Consider the following 25,468-nt stretch of genomic DNA (forward strand, 5'->3'; position numbering starts at 1 on the left):
ACTCCATTCAATGCCCCATCCAGGCAACTTACCTCCCGTGGGAGCAGAACGACCTGGCAGAAAGACTCAGCCACCAGCTGGACCCGATAAGTGGTGTCTCAACCCAGCGGCGATGAAGAAGATCTTCAGCACCTGGGGCACACCGAGCATCGACCTGTTTGCAACCGAACCGAACTCAAAATACTCGACCTTCTGCGCAAAGAGATCAACCCATCGCCGTCTCAGCCCCGACGGCCTGTCTGTGAGTTGGAACCACGGACTCTTATATGCCTACCCGCCACACCCTAAGTCCTGCAGAAGATTCTTCAGGACAGAGCAACGGTGATCATGATTGCCGTGTTCGGGCCCCTGCAACCATGGTTCCCGTTCCGGCAAGGGATAGCGGTTCACCCACCTCTCCCCCCTCCCGATCAGTGCAGTTCTCATTACACAACGCGGGAACCTTACCCTCCACCACGACCTGCGTTCCTTAGCCCTGACCGCATGGATGATGAGAGGATGAACCTACCACAAGACGTGGAGCACACTCTTATGGCAGCCAGAAGACCTTCAACCAGAAAACGCTATGGGTTTGAAAGGGAGAAGGTTCCGCTACCAGTGCACAGACACACAGCGAGACCCCTACAACTGCCCCATACCGGACATCCTGCAGGACATACTGAGCTTATCTCAGGGGGACCTAAAACCCACTTACATCAAGGTCCACCTAAGTGCAATTGCGGCATACCACGCTGTCCTAGACAACAAACCAGTGTCGAGGCATCCAGTAATCACAAAATTTCATGAAGGGACTGTCCAATCTGCACCCACCGATCAGACCACCACCGTCCGGATGGGACCTCAACTTGGTGCCGCATCAGCTCACCTCGACCCCTTCAAACCTTTGGGGGAGGCAGATCCCGTATTCCTGGCCGGGAAAACCTTGACCATCGTGTCGGCCGACACACTCCCCCATGAGAATAAGGTGGTACCCAGAACCCACCACCGATTCTTGCCGAAGGTGGCTTCAGCGTGCCTCCCGGCACTCTACATCTCCCCACAGGGAGGCACACTGCCACCTCAGCAACACCTCCTGGACTGTGTGCAGGCCCTGACTATGCAGCAGATTAGACAAGCCTCAATTGTTCGTCTCCTAGGACCAAAACAGACCAGGACTTCCAGCCACCAAACGCAGGCGCTCGCGCTGGATATAAGAGTGCACCCCCTTCACCTATAGAAAAGTGCAGCATCAACCGCAGGTGGGAGCCAACGCACACCAGCGCAGAACCATAGCCACCACAACGGTTCATCTGCACCACACACCAATAGGGGACATCTGCGATGCAGCCACTTGGTCCTCCATGCACACCTTCACCAAGCACTACTGCCTCGACATAGCATTCCACGCTCCAAATGCATTCGGCCGAGCAGTCTTGGAAGTGGTTCTTCCCTCCCGGGAGGGACAGCAACCACTAGCACAGCCTTGACAAACACTGATCAAGTAGGGTGTTATAAATATCGACAAACACTGATCAAGTAGGGTGTTATAGATATTGATTAAGTAGGTCTTCCAGCACTCCTGCCTAGACTGAATGTGGAATAGGCAAGTATGAATTCTCACAGGCAAGTATGAATTCTCACATGCAAGTACAAATTGTCACTTTTGACCAGTTGGTTTCTCACTGTTCATTGATTGTCATTGACCAGTTTCACTGTTCTGTGAGTTAAGTAAGTCTTCCAGCAATCCTGTCTAGTCTGGATGTGGAATAGGCAAGTATGAATTCTCATATGCAAGTACGAATTGTCACTGTTGACCAGTTACGAATTGTCACTGTTGACCAGTTGGTTTTCTCACTGTTCATCGATTGACATTAACCAGTTTCGCTGTTCTGTGAGTTAAGTAGGTCTTCCAGCACTCCTGTCTAGACTGAATGTGGAATAGGCAAGTATGAATTCTCACATGCAAGTACGAATTGTCACTTTTGACCAGTTGGTTTCTCACTGTTCATTGATTGTCATTGACCAGTTCACTGTTCTGTGAGTATTATTGCTCAGTTAACACAGCACTTTATCTAAAACCTCGTTTCCACAACTTCACCTGCTTTGCCTGATTACCCTGCCCGGCTCGGCCTCCACAGCCAGGCGAGGGATGCACAAAGCGCTAAGGCGCAGGTCCAGTCGGTACATCCCTCGGCTAGGGAGTCACCCATATGTGGCTGACTCATCCTGCTTGTCCTAGGAGAAAGTGTAGTTACTTACTGTAACGTAGGTTCTCCGTGGACAGCAGGATAGTCAGCCACACAACCCACCCGCCTCCCCATACGGCCGACCCGGCTACAGCTAGGAACATCCTGGGGATTAGGGGGAAGCAGGGGGAAATGGGTAGGGCTCGGGCATGCCCAGTGGGGCTCGGGCACCGCACGTGCTCAGAGAAAAAAAAAAAAAAAAAAATCTCTCTGAGCTATTGGAGAGCTTATCCGCAAATTGGGAGTTGTTGGGACAACACCCATATGTGGCTGACTCATCCTGCTTGTCCTAGGAGAACATTACATTACATTAATGACTTCTATTCCGCCCGTACCTTGCAGTTCCGGGCAGATTACAAAAGAAACGAGCTGGACATTTCCAGGAAAATTACAATTTAGGTTTTGGATTACAAAAAGATGACTGGACAGTTCCAGGAAATTTACAGTTTGGGGAGCTGTTTACATGGTTGAGACTTTGAGGAGAAAGAATTACGGAGAGGGAGAGACTTTGAGGGGGAATTTGTAAGGAAGGAGGAGAACAGGGGGTAGAGTTATGTTCAAATGTGTTTTATTAATTTCAACTACAAAGCATGTCAACAGTCAAAAAATCAGCAGTCATCCACTAAAACATAAATTCCGTCCCCCATCCCCCCACCCCCATCCCCAACCCCCTAGGAGTCCAGTGCCATGTCGAGAAGCATAAGGTCATTCTCACAGATCTACTACAGGCATGAGGCGTAAGGTCCAGCCAAAAACATTCCCAGGTCTGAGAGAATCGACGGCCCGGACCACTGTCCAGGTCAGGGGGTAGAGTTAAGACATCTGGATAAATTTTTTGAATAGCAGGGTTTTAATTTCTTTTTGAAATGATTTGAAGTCGCTCGTCGTTAATAGCAAGTTGGAGATGGTGTGATCAAGTTTCGCTGCAAATACAAGACACGAGACCTGCAAGTCCTGAACTGGGAAAAGTAGGAAGAATTGGCAAAGTGTAGAAAAAGCAATGAAGGGGAGGGGAGGCTTCAAGCCAATCAGACTGAATTGTTCGCTTCAGGAGAATTTTCTGACAGATCTCTGAACTTTTCCCCTCTGCAGCTGGAGTGGAATGTGGAAGCTTCTCCTAGTCCTAGTTCGTGCCTTTTGTATTGTTTTTGGTTTTGGTTTTTTTTTTTAGAAGATTTATTACCGATTCCATTTATCTCCCCGAGTGCCCTGGCTGATTTACTGCAACATGGTGCCGATTACAGAGGAGCAAATCTGCAAGGTAAAAGCAAAGACTATACTGTACACATACCAAGGAAGACAGTCTTTAGTGGAGTCTCTTCCCATCCCCTCCCCTCCCCCCCAACCCACTTTAAGAAAGTTTCTTCAATCTGCTGGCGACAGGGCTTGGGTTGGAAAGTCTCCTTCATTCCTCCCCCCCCCCCCCCCACCTAATATTTTCCCATCTGCTAGATGGCTTCAGTGGAAATTTCTGTCAGTCCAGCGACACTGCTATAAAGTTGGGCTAGGTGCTGCTCTGGAGTGCTGGCTCTTCAATCAGTGGAAAATGATTGATGGAAAATGAGCGGACGTTTCTTAGCTGCGGGCTCTCTTCCTTACCATCTTCTCTTGGACGAGTCACAAGCATGTGATCTTTGCACTTTAAGAAAGAAAATGTTGTCTCCTAAATCTGGGAGCTAACTGCCTACTAGATTAACAAAATTAAATAAAAACAGGAAGAGGAAAGGAGCATCTGAGTTTAATCGAAGAGCAAATAATTATCCTCACCCCCCACAATTGAGCTAACACATAAGAGCAGAACCTAGGGCACCCCTGTCTCCCAGTGACTCTTTCTGCTGAATCAGCACCTGTAGAGCAACATGTAGCATTGCACTCTTAAACCACTAGGACTAGCAAATTTGTTTACATAGAGCGGATAAGAAAGAAGGGAGGTTATGCATTTAGTTCTTTTTTTTATTGTACTGTTTCTGATTTATTTTGCAGTTATTTCTGCAGTTTTCCTATTCTAGTAACAATTAGGTCAATACTTAACTTTGGAGTCAAATGCGCAACTTGTTGATGACTGTATAGGTTAAGTTGAAGTGGACTAAGAATCTGGGCCTAGGTTGGTTAACCAAATCACTCTGAATATCAGCAGTAACATCATCTACTTAGATCTGAACACACAAATAATTGGCCTGACTTGATTGGGTTCCCAAACAATAACTCAGAATTGGGGATGTATGATCAAAATAAATTAAAAACAAAACCATGCCCCTTATTGCAACCCTTACATTGTAATTTAATTTAATTTAGGGTTTGTTTACATTTTGTGATGAGAGGAGATTCAGTATTAGGGGAACTACTTTTACTTTTTCCAGGTCCATCAAGTGGTGTCTTACATAAACATACCCAAAAACTTAGGCTGACCATAAGTCTGTTCCTTACATCATAAACCAGATGTTCTGGTAGGAATGAATGTTGAGAAGCATACAGTGTGCTTTATGTAATTTAATTTTGTGATTAACCATTATATGTTATTTATTTAGTCAATTTTCTAGCCCATCCTTCCAGAGGAGCTCAGAACGGGTTGCAATTTACATACATAGTGGAAGGATAGCAACAAAGTTACAAATTCACACATAGCAGATATACAGAATAACCGATTGAAAGGATGAATGGAAAGAGTGAGATAATTCCTATGTACTGTATGTAGGACTGAGCACAGTAGCAAGGCAATATAAGTATAGTAGCTAGAAATACAATACATTTGTTGAATAGAGCAAATACATTCAATGCAAAGGACAATTTTAAGACACTCTTGGTGCAGGTACATATGTAGTAGAGAGTCAAGATCTTGTGTAGTTTGGAACTGGGTGCGTGCATGGAGACTTAGTTAATAATAACTTTATTCTTTTATATCGTCATAACCAAAATTTCTAGGTGGTTTACACTAAAAAGAGATGGACAATCAGCGAAATACAATAATAAAGTAAAAAAATACAAATATTTGTAAAACAGAATTTCAATAATAAAACTCACTAAGTAATAAACGTATGAAACAAAGTGGTCTTAATTAATTTCCAAAAACTGCAATACAATAACATAGCTTGCTGAATACATTTACCTAACCAAGATTGTTGCTAGAGTCCTATCTAAGAAGGTCTTATATCCACACCCATTAGTTTTTGGATAAGCAAATAAATAGAAGTTTCTAGTTTCTCTTGAAGGTCTATGCAACACAAAATGAGGAAAAAGGTAAGCTGGAGACAATCCTGATATCAGCTTAAAGCAGATACAGGAAAATTTGAATAATACTCTTACAGCTACAAGTCAAGTGGGAGGACACATACAGTGAAGCAGTATAATTTTGCTGGGGTAGAATTAGAGGTTAGGGTGTATTTTAAGAGAGTCAGGTAAAGAGGTGAATCTTTACCACCTTCCTGAAGTGTAGTAGACCTGTCAGTGATCTGATTGGCGGGATTGTGTTCCATAATTTGGGTAGGAAGTGCGAGTAGGAGTGTTTGCGGGAATTTTCCAGAAGGAGGGTACGTGCCAGTGGGATGGACAATCTTCTCTCGATGTGTGATTGCAGGGGTCGGTTAGGGATATAGATTGCTAATTTTTTTTGCTTTATAGGATGGGACCATTCTGTCAAAGAATTTGAAAGCTAGTGTAAGAGCTTTAAAGATGCACCATTTCTGGATGGGTAGCCAGTGTACAGCAGACAGAGCTGGAGCGACGGGGTCACGAATGTTTAGGTTCTTCAGTAGGCGAACTGTTGTCATGAATCTTCTACTCACTGCCATAAAAACTAGTTTTTTCCCCCAATATGCTACAAGCTCACAGGTTGTATACTCCCTGCCTCTTAGTCCTGCACATCCTTTGCTTGTTAAGAGGGTATACTATTAATTATTTATATTGCGCTACTAGACGCATGCAGTGCTGCACTTAGTCACAAAGAATAAGAAAACAGTCCCTGCTCAAAAGAGCTTATAATCTAAACAGCCAAGACAGACAAACAGGATGTCATGGATACAGTTAAGGGGAATAGTTAATCAGCAGGCTAGGTTGGAGGGAAGAAGGAAGTACAGGACAATCAAGCCATTGTGACATCATTGATGAGGTTAGCTCTTATTGGTGGAATGAGGCATTATGACATCACAATCTATGCTTCCCAAAGATTGAAACTCTTCACACTACTACTACTACTACTTCTACAAATTATTTCTATCGTGCTACCAGATGCACACAGCGCTGTACAGAGTCACAAAGAAGACAGTTCCTGCTCGAAAGAGCTTACAATCTAAGCAGGCAAGACAGACAAACAGGATGTCATAGATACAGTTAAGGGGAACGGTTAATCAGCTGGCTGGATTGAAGGGCAGAGGAATAGGCTGAAGGAAAGTGGGTAGTAGAGAGTGGAACAGACACAGAAGGAAACTGGATGGAAGGAGGGGATAAAGAAGAAAAAAAAAAAAGGCGGCACATGCTGGATTGGGGAGACAGATACAAATCTTAGGGGAGGAAAGGAGGAGAGAGATGCTAAAAACCACCTGGGGGAGGGAAGGGAAGAAATCAGAGATGCCAGATTTTGGGGGGAAAGGAGGGAAGAAGATTATAATTATGTCTCTATACCCTCAAACGGACAATATCTTCAAAAACATTTCCTAGAGATTTTGGAAAATGTGTCCTGTTTGTGGGGAACCTGTAAAGTTTACACACATACATCACAGTGTTTTGTGTACGTGAAAGAAAGGTAGTAAATGTCTTGACCCTGCTTTATTGGGCTTCTTTCTAGTTTTATGAAGATGGCTTCCTGGCTCTGGAAGGGTTTTTTAGCTCTGAGGACTGTGATGCCATGCACACGCAGATCCATAAGATTCTGGCCTCCATGAATGTACCAGCACATTGCCGGACAGAGTTTTCCACTCAGGAGGAGGAACAGCTCAGAGCACAGGTAGGGAGGGAAGGGGTGGGGGGGGGGAGAAATGCTGGTTCAAACCCATGCTTCTGTATTGTGCAGCACGCAGAAAAGAAAGGGCTAGTGTTGAAGTATGAGTCAGTTCTGTTGTACATACTCGAGGAATTTAGTTTGTTAGTATGTAACACTATTGACTAGTAGCAATTTTCTGCGACAGGACTGAAGTTTTATAACCTGCTTTCCTATATTACATTTTCGCTCAGCAAATTGTATTTCTATACTATTGCCTCCTGAGGTCTCTGATCTCTGTATTTCCTCTGAATATCTACTTATTGTATTTCGCTGAATGTCCAGCACTCTTGATTGTAAACTGCCTAGAAGTCGCAAGATTGTGGCGGTATAGAGGAATAAAGTTATTATTAATAATAAAATCAAAATGTGCAGCATCCCCAACCCTATATGTCATGTCTGTCTGTCCGAGTTAGACTGTAAGCTTTTCCAAGCAGGGACCACCTATTAAATGTAAAAACGTACAGCACTATATAAGTGATACAAAGTAGTAGTAGCAGAAGAAAAGGCTAATTAAGGTATGCAAACAATGAGTTTAGAAATTGACCCCAGATTGTATGAGTGTATCTGCCTCAGAAAATGCAGGCTTGGCAGCTAATAGACCCCTTTCTTCATTTGGTTTCACATGCACTGCAAGGACTCTTTGAACAGACATTTTTTCACTGACCCAGTAAGGCTATTCTTAAGTTCCTGTTTAAGCCCTGAGAGTGTAGTTAGAGCTGTAATGTGATAAACATGAGGTGTGTTGTCACAGTATAGAATTTATACTGTAAAGCAGCCTTTCCGCACTCTCTACTTCCAGGGGGCCATGCTATTGTCAAGAGTCGATGGGACAAACAGGTGGGAGTACTACAGTTATGCTCAATCGATAGATACTCCAGGGAGGAAGGGTCCTTGAGTGGGCAGGCTAATTGGAGGGAGGGTTCTCAAGTGGGCAGACTTGTTGGGCCGTCGGCCCTTTTCTGCCGTCACAGTCTATGTTTCTATGTATATTTTGAGAACACAGTTTGCCAGTCTGAATTTGTGGGTTGTTTTTTCCTTGGTTTTCTTCTCATTGCAGGGAAATGCTGACTACTTCCTTAACAGTGGAGATAAAATCCACTTCTTCTTTGAGAAAGGCGTTTTTGATGAAAAAGGTATCGTATTTCAATAACTGCCTTTTAAGAAACTTTTCGAGGCAGTGCAGGGAATAATTGAAAGATGTATTGTGATATTTTACTGAGCCTCATTTCCAGATCAGCCAATGTGAGGACATGAGTCAGGCACAGAGTCCCTACACACTGTGCAAATTCATGGCAGAAAAGTGTTGGATTTCCCCATTCTGCGCTCAGTGTCCCTGAGCTTTTCAACAGTCTGTACCGCAACTGAGATGGTGGCTTCAGTCACTCCACAGTCTAATTTCATATTTACAGGTAACTTCTGCATTCCAAGGGAAAACTCAGTAAACAAAATTGGACATGGTGAGTGTTATCTCCGCCCCCACCTGCAATCTTTATCAGCAGGTTAGAGATGTCTGAAGAGCCTTAGTTCTCTATCTTCCTGTAATTGATGGCTTTATTTACTCAGGCTTCAACATCCCCCCCCCCCCTCTCAGATTCAAAACGAATGCTAGGAAGTTCTTCTTTACCCAACGTGTGTTGGACACCTGGAATGAGCTTCCAGAGGGCGTAATAGGGCAGAGTACAGTACTGGGGTTCAAGAAAGGATTGGACAATTTCCTGCTGGAAAAGGGGATAGAGGGGTATAGATAGAGGATTACTGCACAGGTCCTGGACCTGTTGGGCCGCCGCGTGAGCGGACTGCTGGGCACGATGGACCTCAGGTCTGACCCAGCAGAGGCATTGCTTATGTTCTTATGTTAAGAGGATTTAAGTTTGTTATCATTACCTCCAAATTGTTAATTTTGCATAAAGGCTCTGCTGTTCTAGGTGTCAACATATTGTCTGATTTGCTGCCACTCGTGCCCATGTCACTAACAAGTTTCCTAAAGACCTGACTTTCTATTCCTCTCAGCTCTTCATGCCAAGGACCCCATCTTCAAGCAAATAACTTACTCCCCCCAAGTGCAGGTGAGTGTTGTCACGTACAGTAACAGGGATTTGACTGTCTTGTGACTTAAACTGAGTGTCTTAGACCAGTGGTTCCCAACCCCGTCCTGGAGGACCACCAGGCCAATTGGGTTTTCAGGATTGCCCTAATGAATGTGCATGGAGCAGATTTGCATGCCTCTCACTTCCATTATATGCAAATCTCTCTCATTGGGATTGAGGGGTACAGATAAGAGTAAAGGTAGATTATAGGGATGGGATTAGAGGTAAGTTACAAAATTAATCAGGGACCACTGTTCAGGCACTAGGCCTGATGGGCCGCCGCGGGAGCGGACCGCTGAGCAAGATGGACCTCTGGTCTGACTCAGCGGGGGCAACTTCTTATGTTCTTATGATTATCAACACAGCTACAATTATACCTTATCCTAAAGCAAAAATAAATAAACAAATAGAAATTTTTTCTACCTTTGTTGTCTGGTTTCTGCTTTCCTCATCTTCTCATCATTCTCTTCCTTACATCCACTGTCTGCCCCTTCCAGAAAATGATTGTCTTCCCTCTGCCATCTCTGCTCCTGCCCCCTCCCCATTTAGTCTCCCCATCACCTTCCCTCTGTTCCCCTCATAGTCTGGCATTTCTCTCCTTCCATCTCTCCTTCTCTCCTTCCCCCCCCCTGTGGTTTTTAGCATCTCTCTTTTCATGTCCTTCACTTGGATGTGATATCTCTGTGTCCTTCCCCGTTCTTTGGTATCTCTCTCCTCTCTCTTCCCTTTCCTTTTCTCCTCTGGTCTTCCTTCTCTATTTTCTGCCTTTGTGTAAATTAAATTATTTCTTACTATTCAGCCCTCAGTTTCCCTCTTTTCACTGTGTCTACTCACAGCTTGCCACCCCTTTCTTTCACCCCTCCACTATCTCACTAACTCTATCTTCTTCCCCCCATCCAGCATGTGGGAAAGCAGTAGCAGTGGTGAGGAGGTGAGGGCTGGGCACAAGTTCTCCCCACTTCCATCATCTGCCCTGCCCCTTTCTTCCCACATCCATCATCTGCCCTGCTCTCTTCTGTCTCCCTTCTCCCCACTTCCATCATCAGCCCTGCCCTTTCCCTTTCTTCCCGCATCCATCATCTGCCCTGCTGTGCCTTGCCCCCTTCTTTCTCTCCCTCCTCCCCAGGCCCATCTCACTACTCACCTTTCACTCCGATTGTTTTATTTTAGAATGGCGACGCCCCCCAAGCATTGATCGGCAACACAGCCCCCCCCGATCGGCAACACGAGCCCCCCATCGACAGAATGTAATACAAATGAGCAACGTGGGTAAGAAAGGCAAGGGGAACTGTAATTTTGCAAGCTGTGCTGCTTGCCCAAAGCTTCCTTCTAACGCACCCAGGCGGAAACAGGAAGCTGCGTTAGATGGAAACTTTGGGCAAGCAGAACTGCTTGCAAAATTACAGCTCCCCTTGCCTTTCTTACCCATGTTGCTCATTTGTATTACTTTCCATCGATGGAGGGCCCGCATTGCCGATCGGGGGGGCCTGTGTTGCCGATCGGGGGGTCCATCGCTGTTTGAAAAAAACCATACCCTCCTTCATCAGGGGGTGACCATTTCGGGCCCTAGGCACGTGCCTACTGGGCCTATTGATTAATCTGGCCCTGGCTTTACCTATAACTTTTTCTCCAACATAAAGTCTTCATGCCCCAATGATTTATTTAACAAATTTCTTTACCGCTTACAGTAGAAAACACACATTTTCATGGCATACTCAAACATCTTATCCTATATTTCCATGATATATGTATCCTATCCTTCCATAGATAATAGCTAAAACTAGCATAAAACTTTCACATATACTTGCTAAAACTAGCAAAGGGTAATACAACTGTTCATCCTTAATGAACTGTAAAATATCATGTTATACAGAGCTAACAAAAAGCGTTTTCAATTGCTTCTTAAACATTTTCTCTCTGCATAATCTTAAGCACCCTGGCAAAGTGTTCCACAAATGTGGACCAACCACCAAAATGGCTGTTGCATCCATCTTTCTATAATGTGTTTCACCTAATACATCCTTCGATAACTTCATTGCAGATTGTGATCTCCAATTTCTAGTAGGTATATACTGCTTCAGAACATGTCTTAGATACAAAGGAGTCTCCCCATAAATTACCTGATGAACTATTGTCAAAAGTTTGTATTCAATCCTCCGTTGAATTGGTAACCAATATAAACTCTTCACTACTGGCGTAATGTGATCATTCCAGGCTACCCCTGTGATCATACGGTTATCCGCATTTTGTACTACCTGTAACGCATTTATCTGCTGTATGATTCATCAGTATATTTCCAATAAGGAATTGGAATTAAATATTATCTAGCACTCCCGTCTACAAGGTCCTAGCTGTATTACGGTACTTCAACAACTCCATCTGTCACCATACCTTAAGAAAGACATGGCAATACTCGAGAGGGTCCAGAGGAGAGCAACAAGGATGATAAAGGGCATGGAGAACCTTTCATATGCCGAACGGTTGGACAAGCTGGGACTCTTTACCCTGGAAAAGCGGAGACTGAGAGGGGACATGATAGAGACTTATAAGATCATGAAAGGCATAAAGAAGGTGGAGAGGGACAGATTCTTTAGACTAGCAGGGACAACAAAAACAAGAGGTCATTCAGAAAAACTGAGAGGAGACAGATACAGAACGAATGCAAGGAAGTTCTTCTTCACTCAACGGGTGGTGGACACCTGAAACTCACTTCCAGGAGAGGTGATAAGACAGAGTACAATAATGGGGTTCAAAAAGGGACTGGATGACTTCCTGGAAGCAAAGGGGATAGCAGGGTACAGATAGAAGGTTACTTCACTGGACATTAGGCGAACAGTGTATGGAAATTGTAGGTTAGGAGCACTTACAGGTCATGGACCTGGGGGGCCTCCGCAGGAGCGGACTGCCGGGCACGATGGACCCCTGGTCTGACCCGGCAGGGGCAATGCTTATGTTCTTATGCTTATGTTATGTTCTCTCTTAATGCAGGGATCTTGGTATAGATCTCTGAATGTTATCCAAAATATTTTATTTTCGGCACTATCCACAGTTCAGACAGGGTACAACATATATACATAATATTATACACAAATCACACTATAATCCTACTAGGAATTTCTCCACCCTTTTACACTACTTTACACAACTCTAGCACTAGAGGTGCCTGTGAGACGACGTACTGTGCAATTCAGGTGTACAACCAATCAGGTTTTCAAGATGTCCACAATGAATATGCATAAGCTAGATTTGTATTCAATAGAGACAGTACATACAAATTTATCTTGCATATATTATTGCAGGTATTATAAAAATCTGACTGGCTGAATATGAACCGAGGACTGGATTGAGAACTTCTTTCCTATAATGATCTTTTCAATCATTTCTACAATACTCTATTATTCCTTCAGTACTGTTTTCTCAAAGGAAATTATACTAGCTGACACATCTAGTCTGCTTACTTTTTCTACCAATCCTAGATCTCAGCTGCAGAAGCTTGTGTGTGTAGAATTTCTCAGTTTCACATGTAGATTTTTATTGCTGTTCTTTAAATGTTTTCCTATGTTAATATTTTATTTACTGAGGCAATCAAAGCCGTATCTCCCAGTCAAGCTGCAGTCTGATGTTTTTTTTCCTCCTTGACTGCATTAATGCCATGAGTCTCTGCACTCTGCTTGGATACCTGTATTGTCTGACTCAGAATTTTTCCCCTCTGAGCGTTTTCTAAACAGCTGAGCTTGTACCTAGCCTTATTGAATCACATCTTCTTCACCAACATTTTTTGCTAGATTATTCTGTGGCAGACACTCTCAGTTCTCCTCTGCAGTAATTTATAAAACTTAACACAAATCTGAATGTCCTCATTCTGGAGAAAAACAATCCATGTTTTTATAGCAAAGAAGAGGCAGGTAAATATAGTAGGGGAACAAATAGTCTAGGGCCCTTCCATTTCTAATGCATAATACTATTCTGTTCTGTAGGAGCTGGCAAGGAAGCTAAGATTGGTGAGGCCTCTGATTGTTCAGAGTATGTACATCTTTAAGGTACCTACCATCCAAACTGCACTGCATTAAAGCAAAGATCATTTTGGTAATATAAAACAAAAAATTAAAAATGTCTACAATCTTTTCCCTTCAAGCAACCTGGCATCGGTGGTGAAGGTGAGACATCTTTCTGTAAGATTGTAGTTTGGGTGCATGTTGCATGTTACTCAGTGTAGGGACACTTGAAGAGATATTCTCTCATTAGGGATTTAACTAGTACTGGAAGGTGCATGAGGTGAGGTAAATAGCATCTTGTAAAGAACAGAATATCAAGCCCAGGTGACAAAACATTTTATTTTTGGGTGAGGAAAGCCGAGGGGTTTCTCTTCTAACCTCTCTCTCCTGATTTCAGTGACGCCTCACCAGGATGCAACATTTCTGCATACAGAACCACTTGGACGATTAATAGGGTTCTGGATTGCTGTGGAAGATGCAACAGAAGAAAATGGATGCCTCTGGTTTATTCCTCACTCTCACATCAGTAAGCAAAGACTGATCTGCACTTCCTCATTTCAACAAACTTTCCTACTCTCCTCTTCTTCTAGCTTTCTACAACTCTGCAGTTTGAAATCCACAACCTAGACTTTCTGCTGAGTGCTGCAGATTCCTGCATGTGAAAGTTTTTAAGATCGTGTGCATTGTTCTTTTATCTGGATATCATAATGCATGCTGTCCCCTGTGTCCTGCAGGAGGTATCACCCGACGCATGGTTCGTACATCAACAGATTCTTCTCCAAGTACCCAATTTATTGGTTCTGAGCAAAATTATCCAGATGCACAGTTTGTATCTCTGCCGGTTAAAAAAGGTAAGTGTTGGATTCTTCTGTTCACAACAACTTCTCTCTGTATATTCCTTTTTGGGAGTTAAAATAGGAACGGACTTCTGTAACAACTTATTTATTTATTTAGATTTTTATCCCTTCCTCCCAGTAGCTCAGAACAGTTTACAAGTAAACATTCACAATGGAGTGAATTGGACATACATGATTATACAGTACATTTAAATACTTGGACATACGAGACTGTGCAGCAGTGTAAATATAGGGACTATACAGCAAATTAAGAACAGTAGTTTAAATATAAGTACAGTCAAACCTCGCTTTGCGAGTAACCCGGTTTGCGAGTGTTTTGCAAGACGAGCAAAACATTCTCGCAAAACATGTCTCGCAAACCGAGTGTTGACTCGATTTGCAAGCACCCCCCGATAACCGGCATCGTTCCCCCCCGCTCGCAAAGGGCCCCCTTCCGCTCGAATCGGCACCCTCCCCCCCCCCCCCGCGAGAACAGGACCCCCCGCCTGACCAACTTTAACTCACCCCCCTTTGGCACCGGCACGCAGCCCACAAGAGCCGGTGCCGCTTGAAGATCTTCTACTTCCCAGTCTCTGCTGGCTTTGAGCATGCATCTGTGCATGCTCGAGCCCTTCTAATTCTCCCTTTCACCGAGATTCTCGGCGAGAGGGAGAATTAGAAGGGCTTGAGCATGCGCAGATGCATGCTCAAAGCCGGCAGACACTGGGAAGAAGAAGATCTTCAAGCGACACAGGCACCGGCACTTGTGGGCTGTGTGCCGGTGCCAAAGGGGGGGTGAGTTAAAGTTGGTCGGGCGGGGGGTTCCTGTTCTTGCGGCGGGGTGCAAATTCAAGCAGGGGGGGGTGAGTTAAAGTTGGTCGGGCGGGGGGTGCCTGTTCTCACGGGGGGTGGGAACGTATCAAAGCGAGTTTCCATTATTTCCTATGGGGAAACTCGCTTTGATAAATGAGCATTTTGGATTACGAGCATGCTCCTGGAACGGATTATGCTCGTAATCCAAGGTACCACTATAGTTTAGTTTAGATACAAGTTATTTGAGTATAGGCTGAGAGTGGACTATACAGAAATTTAGGCAGAAGATTAGAATGGAGAAAGAAGGGTAGAGGTGGGGTTTAAGGGGTTGGGTGTAGACTGAGGTGACCTTTAGTTGAAGTGGAGGGTCTTTACCATTTTCCGGAATGTCATTAGTGAGTTCTGTAGTCTGAGTTGAGGGGGGAGTTGGTTCCAGAGTTGGGGAATGAAGTGGCTGTAGGAGCGTTTGTGGGCGGTTTCTGAGAGGAGGGACAATGTATTGCCAAACAAGTGGGAAAAGCATGCAGAGCATGACTCCTATAATTTTTTCCAACCCCACTATATGTGTATGTGGGTGAATGTAGGTTGTTGGGTGTGGTGGTACATGTGTGTATATTTATTTATTTATTTATAATAATTTATAACCCAATTCCACCTAAATGGTTTACAATTAAAACACACAAAATCTAAATATCTAACACATCAAATAAAACAAGACAGGAACTAACGGCCTCTTTTACAGAGCCGAACTAATGGCCTTGAAGCCCATAGAGATTTAAATGGCTTCGGGACTGTTGCCGCATGGCTTTTTAAAAGAGGCAGTAAATCTTACAGATCGACATCTTTAGGTGTTCAAATAAGCTTGCAAAAATAAGAGTGTTTGATGCTTTTTTTTTTAAGTATTATAAGGTTGTACATAACTTCAACTATCTCGGCAACTTTGTTTCATGACAGTGGCCCGCTACAGAAAAAAAACCATCCACCTTAGTTTCTGTAAAATGTGTATCTGGCAACAAAGAAACTGAAAAGTAGTCTCGTAGGTTCTGACTGCAGATGTCTTCCTGGCTTATGAACCTAACTGCCAGTGCAAATACAAAGGCACAGACTGATTCAATGATTGACAAATAAAAAAACTAAAACCTTGTATTGCATTCTATACAACATTAAACAATGTATAGGGGAAATTTAAAAAAAACCCCAATATAAATGCACAGTCTGCAGGAAAAATACTATAACCAGTCCAAACTATCCTGCAGTCAAAAAAACTATCACTAGAGCAGTTTTCAAAATTGCTCCAAATTAGGATTGAAAGTGTGCTCATAAATCCATTCATCGAAGGAACGACCATGAAGTCAAAGGACTAACGGTCTACCTTATGCTCTAATCAGAGCACTCTAATAAAAAGCTAACATATATAACTAGTCTTTAAGCCCGTTACATTAACGGGTGCTAGAATAGATGTATGTGTGTCTTTCTTTCTCTCTCTCTTCTTGGCTGCTTTGTCTCTCTCTCTCCCCTTGGCTGCTGTCTGTCTGCCTTTCTCTCATTCCTTGGCTGTCCACCACCCCCTGTCCAGCAGAACCTCTTCCCTGCTCCCCCTGTCCAGCAGCAGCCCTTCTCCCTTTGTTTTACCTCCCCCCTGTCCAGCAGCAGCCCTTCATTGCTCCCCCTGTCCAGTAGCAGACCTTCTCCCTTCGTTTTACCTCCCCCCTGTCCAGCACCACCTCTTCCCTGCTCCCCCTGTCCAGCAGTAGGCCTTCTCCCTTCCTTTTACCTCCCCCCTTGTCCAGCAGCACCTCTTCCCTGCTCCCCCTGTCCAGCAATAGGCCTTCTCCCTTCCTTTTACCTCCCCCCCTGTCCAGCAGCACCTCTTCCCTGCTCCCCCTGTCCAGCAGTAGGCCTTCTCCCTTCCTTTTACCTCCCCCCTGTCTAGCAGCACCCCTTCACTGCTCCCCCTGTCCAGTAGCAGCCCTTCTCCCTTTGTTTTACCTCCCTCCTGTCCAGCAGCACCTCCAGTAGCAGCCCTTCTCCCTTTGTTTTACCTCCCCCCTGTCCATCAGCACCTCTTCCCTGCTCCCCCTGTCCAGCAGTAGGCCTTCTCCCTTCCTTTTACCTCCCCCCTGTCCAGCAGCACCTCTTCCCTGCTCCCACTGTCCAGCATCCGCTAGTCTGGGCAGCCTCGGTGCTTTTGCAAGGCTGGCCCACCTTGCATTATCGAAGTGGGCCGGCCTAGCAAATGTCCCGCAGGTACTGCATTTGCAGGTCTGGGGGTGAGAAGAGGCGTCCCAGTAGCGGCAGCAAAGGAGTCAAACCACCACCGCTGTCAAATCGCTGCATGCGCCGCAAGCCGCTCCTCACACCTGAAATCAAATTCAGCACGGAGGCACACATCACACTGTCGGGGAACATGGCGTTGTAAGTGTGCATGCGTGCTTAGGGTTTTATTATACAGGATATCGCTAACAATGTCCAAACTGAGTGAAAAATTAATAAATTGTGTTAGCTTTCTTTTTTTAAATGGTGTAAGGATATATGCTTGGCCAAGGAAGCACTGTGTTTTAGAGACTGGCAGGGAGAGTTTCACTGCTGCATCTGCTGGGAAAGTTGTGACCTAGGACCATGGCACATTCATAGGCAACCTGTTATCCAATCATAACTCTTAACATAGAAACATAGAAATAGACGGCAGATAAGGGCCCACGGCCCATCTAGTCTGCCCACCCTAATGTCCCTCCCCTACCTTTGCCCTATGAATAGATCCCATGTGCCGATCGCATTTGGCCTTAAAATCAGGCACGCTGCTGGCCTCAATCACCTGTAGTGGAAGACTATTCCAGTGATCAACCACTCTTTCAGTGAAAAAGAATTTCCTGGTGTCACCTCGTAGTTTCCCGCCCCTGATTTTCGTCGGATGCCCTCTTGTTGTCGTGGGACCCTTGAAAAAGAAGATATCTTCCTCCGCCTCGATGCGGCCCGAAAGATACTTGAACGTCTCGATCATGTCTCCCCTCTCTCTGCGCTCCTCGAGCGAGTATAGCTGTAATTTGTCAAGCCGTTCTTCGTATGGAAGATCCTTGAGTCCCGAAACCATCCGGGTGGCCATTCTTTGCACCGACTCCAGTCTCAGCACATCCTTGCGATAATGCGGCCTCCAGAATTGCACACAGTATTCCAGGTGGGGCCTCACCATGGATCTATACAATGGCATAATGACTTCCGCCTTACGACTGACGAAACCCCTTCGTATGCAGCCCATGATTTGTCTTGCCTTGGACGAAGCCTGCTCCACTTGATTGGCAGACTTCATGTCCTCACTGACGATTATCCCCAAGTCTCGTTCTGCTACCGTTTTTGCTAGGATCTTGCCATTAAGGGTATAAGACTTGCATGGATTTTGGCTGCCCAGGTGCATAACTTTGCATTTTTTGGCATTGAAGTTGAGTTGCCATGTCCTAGACCATCGCTCCAGTAGGAGTAGGTCGTGCATCATGTTGTCGGGCATTGAATCTTCGTCTGTTGTGCATTTGCCTATTACATTACTCAGTTTGGCGTCATCGGCGAATAATGTTATTTTACCTCGAAGCCCTTCTGCCAAGTCTCTTATAAAGATGTTGAATAGGATTGGGCCTAAGACTGAGCCCTGTGGTACTCCACTAATCACCTCCGTCATTTTGGAGGGGGTGCCATTCACCACTACCCTTTGGAGCCTACCTCCAAGCCAGCTCCCAACCCATTTCGTCAATGTGTCACCTAATCCTATAGAACTCATCTTGCTCAGCAACCTGCGGTGTGGTACGCTGTCGAATGCTTTGCTAAAGTCCAGGTACACGATGTCCAGGGACTCCCCAATATCCAGCTTCCCCGTCACCCAGTCAAAGAAGCTGATCAGGTTGGATTGGCATGATCTCCCCTTAGTAAATCCATGTTGTCGGGGATCCCGTAGATTCTCCTCATCCAGGATCTTATCCAATTGGTGTTTGATTAGAGTTTCCATTAGTTTGCTCACTATCGATGTTAGACTCACTGGTCTGTAGTTTGCTGTCTCCATCTTTGAGCCTTTCTTGTGGAGTGGAATGACGTTAGCCATCCTCCAGTCCAACGGGACGCTGCCTGTACTAAGGGAGAGGTTGAAGAGCATGGACAGTGGCTCCGCCAAGACATCACTCAGCTCCTTAAGCACCCTGGGGTGCAGGTTGTCCGGCCCCATTGCTTTGTTAACCTTGAGCTTTGACAGCTCACCGTAGACACTGCTGGGTGTAAACTCAAAGTTACTAAACGGGTCAACTGAGCCAACCCTTGTCTGTAGCTGAGGGCCGAGCCCCGGCGCTTCTCGGGTGAAGACTGAGCAGAAGTATTCATTTAATAGTTGGGCTTTTTCCGAATCAATTTTCCACATAGTCTCCGTCTGGATTCCTAAGACGTACAATCCCGCCTGAGTTTTTTCTTCTATCACTGATATACCTGAAGAAGGATTTATCTCCCTTCTGGATGTTCTTTGCTAGAGACTCCTCCATGTGGAATTTAGCCTCCCTGACTGCTGTTTTGACAGCTTTTGATTTGGTCAGGTAGTCTGCTCTAGAGTCCTGCTTCCCTGATTGTTTGTAAGAGATGAATGCATTTTTCTTCTCCTTGATCAGGTCTGAGATCTCCGCAGTAAACCACTGTGGCTTATTGTTCCTTCGCCGTTTACTTACTGATTTAACATAGCGGTTTGTTGCTTCTTGTATGGTTGCTTTCAAAGTCGACCACATGTCTTCCACATTATCGGTTTCTTCTTGGCTTTGTAGCGCCTGGTGAACGAAGTCTCCCATTTCTTTGAAATTTGTGTCCTTGAATTTGAGGACCTTGGTTAGTGTAGTAGATTTAGTGAAACCTTTCCTGAGATTGAACCATACCATGTTGTGGTCACTGGAGGCCAATGTGTCGCCCACCGAGACCTCTGTGACACTTTCTCCATTGGTAAGTATCAGGTCCAGTATTGCCTGATCCCTTGTCGGTTCCAACACCAGTTGCCTGAGTTTTGCTCCTTTCATAGAGTTTAATAGCCTCCTGCTGCTGCCGGAAGCAGAGGTAAGTGTAACCCAATCCACATCAGGCATGTTGAAGTCACCTAGCAATACTGTGTCCCCACGCAAAGTGATATTTTCTATATCTCCGATTATTTCCATATCCAAGTCATCCTGTTGTCTTGGGGGTCTGTAAATTATGCCAAGATACAAGCATTTGTCCTTCCCTCTGGCCAAATTAACCCAAAGGGATTCCCTAGTATACTGGACATCTGAGATTCTCGTGACCTTAATGTCATCTTTAGTATATAATGCTACACCTCCTCCCATCCTGCCCTCCCTGTCCCGGCGAAGCAAGTTGTAACCCGGTATGACCATGTCCCACCCGTGGGAGTCTGTGAGCCAGGTTTCGGATATCGCCACCACATCCAGGTCGGCATTCCTTATTTCTGTTTTCAATTCCAGGATCTTGTTTCCTAAACTGTGTGCGTTGACGTACATAGCCCTCCATGTTGTATTTTTGTTACGTCTCAGTGGGGATATTCCTGCTTGAGCTACTTGAACACCTTTAGCATTATTTGTGTTATTTGTGCTTTCCTGAGGCCCAGAACCACAATGTGTACTCCCCATATACCCAGAACTACAGTGTGTACTCCCCCTAGACCCGGAATTACAATGTGACCCATAAATATGATGTGACCCTACTCCCGACTCGAAAGTGTGTGCACTCATCCCTGACCCAGACCTAGAATTTCGGTGACTACTTTCTTCAGCCTCAAAAATGTATTGGCAGTTTAGTTCGCCAGGTATGTTGTTTGTGCCTGTACCCTCCCCCGACTTACCTAGTTTAAAGCCCTGTGGAGTAGGTGGGCTAGGCGGTGTCCAAGGACATTCTTCCCTCTTCTGGTCAGGTGTAGCCCATCGTGTCCCTGTAGTCCTTGCAATGCTTCTCCATGAGAATAGAGACCTCCCCCCCTCCCCCGCAACTCTTATGTCCATGCCATACTCAGAATAGTAAGAATATAAGAATAGCCTTACTAGGTCAGACCAATGATCCATCTAGCCCAGTAGCCTGTCCTCACAGTGGCCAATCCAGGTCACTAGTACACTCATTCACTCCCTGTACATTGAATCAGTCACAAATATCCCATGTACGATATCACCGTATCTGCTCTGTCTCAAGAGAGAAAGAGATAAATCCCTAAAAACCCTGACTGAATCTTTCAAACAAAAAGTATATAACCCTAAAATAATGTCCAAGAATGTTACCTCATCCCTTAAAACGCCCAGTAAAAGCCCATTGCAGTACAAGGACTGGAAAACCAGAAAGAGGACCCCTCTTGGTAGTGACATACAATCCAGAACTGGAAAAACTAAGAAAAATGATAAGAGATCTACAACCACTACTCCCAAGAAGTCTTGTCAGCCATCTAATCTGAAACAGAAACTGGTAAAAAGCAAACTCCCTACACAAACCCACAAAAAGAATGGCACACATCCTGCAATATAACGAGCTGCAAACTATGCCAGCACATCCTTTTACACCTAGATTTTTGTAATTCTAGAATAGATATCTATTACCTGATCCATGGGCCATACTGCATGTAAGGAGGTGGAAGAGGTGTATGCAAGGATATGGCAGAAGGCATCTCAGCCACTGCAGAACAATGACACCAGACTGCAGGTGCATGTGGCAAATTTCAAGGTGGTCATGATCTGTGGCACCTGGTCCAAAGACTGATGCTGCAAAGGCTGGATGGCACAGGAGAGGGTTCAATAAAGGGAGAATACCCAGAGAGTTGTAGAGAAATGTAAAGTTTTGCATGTAGGAAGCAAAAACTCAAGGTACAGCTATACGATGGAAGGGACACTATTGAGTGACAGTACCCAAGAAAGGGACTTGGGGGAAATAGTGGACAAGACAATGAAGCCGTCGGCACCGTACACAGCGGCTGCCAAGAGAGCAAATAGAATGCTAGGTATAATCAAGAAGGGTATTACAACCAGAACGAAAGAAGTTATCCTACCGTTGTATCAGGCGATGGTGCGTCCGCATCTGGAGTACTGCGACCAATATTGGTCGCCGTACCTTAAGAAGGATATGGCAATACTCGAGAGGGTTCAGAGGAGAGGACACGTTTGATAAAGGATATGGAAAACCTTTCATACACTGAGAGACTGGAAAAACTGGGGCTCTTTTCCCTGGAGAAGAAAGGGACATGCTTGAGACCTATAAGATCATGAAGGGCATAGAGAAAATGGAGAGGGACAGATTCTTCCAACTCTTGAAAACTACAAGAACGAGGGGGCATTCTGAAAAGTTGAAAGGAGACAGATTAAAAACCAAAGCTAGGAAGTTTTTCTTCACCCAATGGGTGGTGGACACCTGGAATGCGCTTCCAGAGGGCGTGATAGGACAGAGTACGGTATTAGGGTTCAAGAAGGGATTGAACAATTTTCTGAAGGAAAAGGGGATAGAAGGGTATAGATAGAGGACTATTACACAGGTCCTGGACCTGTTGGGCTGCCGCGCGAGCGTGGGCATGATGGACCTCTGGTCTGACCCAGCAGAGACACTTCTTATGTTCTTATGTGAATTAAGGCTAATAGACCTATATAGCTCAGTAAAAACTGACTAAAGCTGAGCTGGGAGCCCAAAAAAGTAAGAGGAAAGTGGCAGGCTAAAACTATCTAAAATATGTATACCTCTGAGATGGCAGCAGTAGCAGGTCTTAATTTTTTAAAATAAATTATAATGGTTTTCCTTTTGACTGCAATAGGAGGACTTGTACTCATCCACGGAGAAGTTGTCCATAAGAGTGAATTAAACAGTTCTGGAAAGTCTCGGCATGCATACTCTTTTCATATCATTGAATCGCAAGACACAAGATGGAGCCCTGACAACTGGTAAGAGAGAGCTCGGTGGTTCCTGAGATCCCTAACTTTTAAGTGCTTTAGAACACAGGGTGACTCCTGAGGAACAGATATGGAAGCTGAGTTGTGCAATTAACATTCACCCTTGCTCTTCAGCATGAACACTATAGGATCAGGAAGCTAAATATATTTATTACATTACATTAGTGACTTTTATTCCACTATTACCTTGCGGTTCAAGGCGGATTACATAATTCCAGAAGAGTTACATAGTTGAGCAGGTTACTCTGGGAGATTGGAATGCTTCCTGCAGAGTTAGTTTGTATCAGGACATTATAGTGCTAATATTGTTACTAGTGAGTAATTAATGTATCTCCATTCAGTTCTCAGCATCTAAAGGCACAGTACCACCATTCCACATGCAAACCCCTTGTCTCAGTTTTAGTATACCTATGCTACACATAGGGAAGGATAGTAGAGGATAGATACACTTGATGCTCTCAAAGAAGGGGGCCTGTTACATTGATGTGGGACAGAGTACAAAAGGTTGGTGGAGAGAAGATGTGCTTTGGCTTTTATGTCAGCATACTGTATATGCTTTCCCAGCTATTGATCTTGCAGTGTGGAGGATAGGTGGGTTGCAGAGATCCAGCCCACAGCTGTTTTATTACTTTCTTTTTCTTTCAGGCTGCAACCAACTCCTGAGCTGCCATTTCCACCTCTGTATATGTGAAACTTGTTTGCATCTATTGCTGTTGGGTTTTTAAAAAATCTATAAATAGATTTTCTCTTGCCCTATTTTACAATGTGCTGTAGTTCTGTGGGGCTAGAGAATGACAAGAAGTCAAATTTGTCCCCGTAGGAACTCGATTTCCTCGTTCCGTCCCCGTGAGTTTTGTCCCTGCCCCATTCCTGTAAGCTCTGCCTTAACTGCACAAACCTCGAACACTTATGATTTTAAAGTGTTTGAGACTTGTGCAGATGAGGATGGAGCTTGCAGGAAAGGGGCAGGAACAGGAAAAGAACTTACTGGGACGGGAAAATGAGTTTCCATGGGGATGGGGAAAAATTTGTCCCCATGTCATTCTTTACATGGGGCTTCCAACTGAAACTATCACTTTGTATCTAAGCTGGTGTATCATTCACTAAATGTGCCTGCCCTGACTAGGGTACTTGGTAACCTTGCCTTCATATGCACTGGTCACTGTGTTCTCTTCCAGGGACATGGATAACTTCCATTCCAGCAGTGCTAGTGCAAATTAGAATACCAGGCTGAGAATAAGGAAAATCAAGGTTCAAATTCCACTGCAATTCTTTGTTATCTTGGAAAGTCAATTATGCTGGGTTTTACTAAACTGCGGCAGAGCTTCTTACTACCAGCGAGATAATTGCTGATACTCATAGAAATTGAATGAGCGTTGACCTTGCTTGCCCGCAGTAAGCAGCTCGTCCATGGTTTAGTAAAAGGAGCCCTTAACCCTCTATTGCAGACTTAAAAATATATGCTTACTGGGGACTGGCAAATATCTATTATATCTGAGTGTAACTTGGCTTCAGCTGCAACTAAAAATGTTGCGAATAAAAACCAAATAAGACAGTTGATTTTAATAATTTGTTTTTATAACTTAAGTGATGTATTAATATCTATTGATTGTTGGCATTTCCCTTTTTTGTACACCATAATTCAAAACTTGTATAATTTTCAGTATGCAATAATTATATATAAATAAGGCTTAAGTCCTCCTGTTGTAGTTCTCTCCTTCCAGGTTTCATGAAGTTGTTTTTTTTCTGCTAATAAAGCTGCACAGTGCTGCCTTACAGAAGTCTCTCATCCACTTTATTAGGTTAAGTAGGGACGAGGCAAATTGTACAACAGGGGGACTTTTACAGCTATGGTACTGGGCTCACTGCCCATCCAAGATGCCCACTCATACAGACAGCATTTGCAACATGATCCTGCTGCTATCAGCATGCCCCAGAAGTATTCAGTGTCCTGTCTACAGGGGAACAGGAAGTGCTGCAGAGTGAAGGCTTCTGGGGCAGGTCAACGACAGTAGGATCATGTTGCTAATGCTGCTGGCTGCCTAAAGCTTTGAAATTGCAGCGCCGGAGGAGGTACTGGGAACAGGAGAGACTCAGAGAAATGTACCTGATTCCAGGGTGGCCTAGGTGAGGGACTGGAGAGAGAGGGAGGCTGCGTTGGGGGTGGGTCAGGTATCCTCTTTTTGTGTCTTAACAAATATGGCAACCCTAAGAAAGTGAGGTAAACAATGAGCAGAGCCAAAAGAGAAGAGGAGATATATAGACTGAAGAAGAATGTCTACAAGGCAGTATGGGAACCCCTGTACATGCTCATAGGTCTCTCTTCTCAGACTTAGTTAAAGGAGGATTGCTGGCACTTGAGCTTAGTTGGATGACATCACCCAGGAGTTTGCCTGTATTCCGTTTGTGTCTAAAGAGGAAGAGAAAAGTCAGGGATCAAATCCCAAAGCCACTTTTTGAGATTGCGGAAAAGCAACTTCTCCTAGATAGGGTGGTGTAACAAACATAAACTTAACCTTCTATTGGTTCAGAGACAAAACTTAGATTGTAAACTCTCCAGAGACAGGTAAAATACCTAGTGTACCTGAATGTAATTCACCTTGTGGTACTACTAT

The 25,468-nt window shown here is 44.6% G+C and overlaps 2 protein-coding genes across 4 annotated transcripts in view; one reads left to right on the forward strand and one right to left on the reverse strand.

The window, feature by feature from the left end:
- KYAT1 (kynurenine aminotransferase 1) overlaps nt 1-25,468 on the reverse strand; it is a 187,954-nt gene that overhangs the window by 105,171 nt on the left and 57,315 nt on the right. The gene's annotated exons all lie outside the window — the stretch shown is intronic.
- Nucleotides 2,989-23,752, forward strand: PHYHD1 (phytanoyl-CoA dioxygenase domain containing 1). Of its 3 annotated transcripts, XM_033962027.1 has the most exons (11): nt 2,992-3,486; nt 7,006-7,164; nt 8,258-8,333; nt 8,610-8,657; nt 9,211-9,266; nt 13,265-13,327; nt 13,423-13,444; nt 13,680-13,808; nt 14,017-14,133; nt 22,718-22,844; nt 23,499-23,752. In XM_033962027.1, exons 1-11 carry the CDS (start codon nt 3,454-3,456, stop codon nt 23,542-23,544), a joined length of 876 nt encoding a protein of 291 aa, XP_033817918.1. In that variant the 5' UTR covers nt 2,992-3,453; the 3' UTR covers nt 23,545-23,752. The 3 variants fall into 3 exon arrangements, with proteins under 3 accessions (XP_033817919.1, XP_033817918.1, XP_033817920.1); XM_033962028.1 differs by lacking the exon at nt 8,610-8,657 and having other exon boundaries at nt 2,989-3,486; XM_033962029.1 differs by lacking the exon at nt 7,006-7,164 and having other exon boundaries at nt 2,993-3,486.

The sequence above is a fragment of the Geotrypetes seraphini genome, chromosome 10 (genome assembly GCF_902459505.1).
Source record: "Geotrypetes seraphini chromosome 10, aGeoSer1.1, whole genome shotgun sequence".
Taxonomy (NCBI): Eukaryota; Metazoa; Chordata; class Amphibia; order Gymnophiona; family Dermophiidae; genus Geotrypetes; species Geotrypetes seraphini.